General features: G+C 46.6%; 1 protein-coding gene across 1 annotated transcript; it reads left to right on the top strand.

Annotated features, from left to right (window-relative positions):
- The first annotated feature begins 674 nt into the window (after positions 1-674).
- LOC119585052 (neurogenic differentiation factor 1-like) lies at positions 675-2121 on the top strand. The gene is made up of 2 exons (XM_037933670.1): positions 675-752; positions 902-2121. Exon 2 carries the CDS (start codon positions 1171-1173, stop codon positions 2002-2004), a length of 834 nt encoding a protein of 277 aa, XP_037789598.1. The 5' UTR covers positions 675-752; positions 902-1170; the 3' UTR covers positions 2005-2121.

A 2121-nucleotide genomic window follows, 5' to 3' on the forward strand; every position in this document is an offset into this window, starting at 1 on the left:
TCATCAGAAACATGTTTAAATGAAATTGGTCATAGTTTGTATTTAGTTTTGTTATCTTATATAAAAAATTGCAATTTGAGATTCTATACAGTGTTTCTTTTTCTCTCTTTGTTTTAATCCGACAGAAAAAAAATGTTACGTAGGCATGACCAGGTTTATAACTAAGGTTCCTTTACATATGCGCTCAGAACTCGTAGTTTCAAATAAAGCCATATGAAAATTTATCACATATATGAGGATCTAGGGCTATAATTAATATTATAGAGCAATACTAATGAGAAGGAGAGAACCAGAGAGAAACAGACATTTCATCGCGCGAGCAACGTATGCTCACTCCTCCCCACTCGAGGGTTCAGACGTTACTGAGACGTGCATCTTACTGCTGCCCGGGACCAACAGGCCACGCGCTTGATGACCTACCCAGCATCACAGGTGAACTCCGATTTAGCGCAGTTTTATTTTAGCGTCTGTCGAATAATTCATTGTCTTGTTGTATCTATTTGCATCTATCAATGTATCTGGATCTTTCAACCTTGTTGCAGTAAAGTCAGGGGAATGTTTTGGGTCTGTCTTGATAAAACTCTCCTCTGTTAAGGTAACTTCCCTCAAATAATGACGTCATCCCCAGGGCACGTGTGGAGAGTTCTTAGGGGTAACAGGTGAACTCGCCAGCAGTGGTATTCGTGCATCCATCGTGATCAGACGGAGCTCTTTGGGCTTGTGCCCTTTTACAAAGACTTGTCTTGAATTTGGTAAGTTTCGCTGTTCTATTCTCTATTTATATAGGGAATGACTTTAAACTTATAATATATCACATTCCAGTAGGCAGAGGGAGTGAAATAATTCTTTCCGTGTGATGTAATGTGTTATTCCTAATTTGGAATTATATTTTCCTTAACAGTAAACCGCCACAGAAGGTAGTGAAGATCCTGCTGGTCGTGTTTGGTTAACGCTTCGTCATCGAGCAGTGAAGACAGTATTAGGAGAGAGTACTGGATCACTATCATTACGCAGACAGAGCACCACTTGGTGATATTAAGTCCGAAAGGAAGAGGATTAAGATTTTTTGTTTCTCTGTTGTACTAGTTAAAACAATCTTATAGCTGTGCGTGTCCTTTGGTGATTTCGATGCGGTTGTAAGTAGTGATCCGCCAGACACCGTCCTGAACGATGATCGAAGTCCGCGTGCAAGACATGGAAGGGATGAGCCAACAGTGCTGCGCCAACGCCACCGACACCAATAACAACAACAGGAGCAGCAAGACCGACGAAAAGTACGGACTGCGCCCCAGGACCATCATCAAGAGACTGCAGCAGGAGAGAGTGCGCCAGGATGTCCTCCCCAAACGACAGAGGACGAAGTCGAGACCGGCGCCGCTGTCGAAGTACCGACGAAAGACGGCCAACGCACGCGAGCGCCACCGCATGAGGGAGATCAATAACGCCTTCGAGTCGCTGCGCAAGGTCCTCCCGGATGCCATGGAGGTCCAACACAACTCGTCCACCATGACCAAGATCACCACCCTCCGCCTCGCCGTCAGCTACATCAGGGCGCTGTCAGAAGTCCTGGAGGACGAGGGCAACGGGGACCTGTGTGCGCTACAGAACTCCTTACAGAACACGATACAGAATTCGATACAGAGCACGTTACAGGAATCCTTAGGACATTCATACGACCAGGCATTCCAGACAGGAGCCCCTTCTTCGGGCGCCATGCCCAGCCACCAGTACGACCCCACCGCACCTCAGCAGAATGTAACTCAGCTCTTGGACTATTACTCAGCCTCCAACTTCATGTCAGCCTCGAGCTCGCCCTCCACGGGGAGAGGGTCCCTCGGTTCCGCGAGCGATCTGGAGGATCTCCTCTCAGACGATTCTGGTCTCCTGGAGGACAACCTTGACGTCTTCCACGATATCCCCGTGTTGTCTGAGCACGACCCGCTACAGCTCCTTCTAGCATCAGGGAGAGACTCCTTGTCCTTCGCCTCCGAATTGTGTGATTAATGACTGGTCTTTGAGAAAAAAAAGGAAAAAAAAAGTGTCAGTGAATTTATATTTAGTTGATACAGATACATGTTTGATGTAGATGTCATGCTGAAGTGAAGGTGCTTGTGTTAACGG

Source organism: Penaeus monodon, chromosome 19 (assembly GCF_015228065.2).
Source record: "Penaeus monodon isolate SGIC_2016 chromosome 19, NSTDA_Pmon_1, whole genome shotgun sequence".
NCBI lineage: Eukaryota > Metazoa > Arthropoda > Malacostraca > Decapoda > Penaeidae > Penaeus > Penaeus monodon.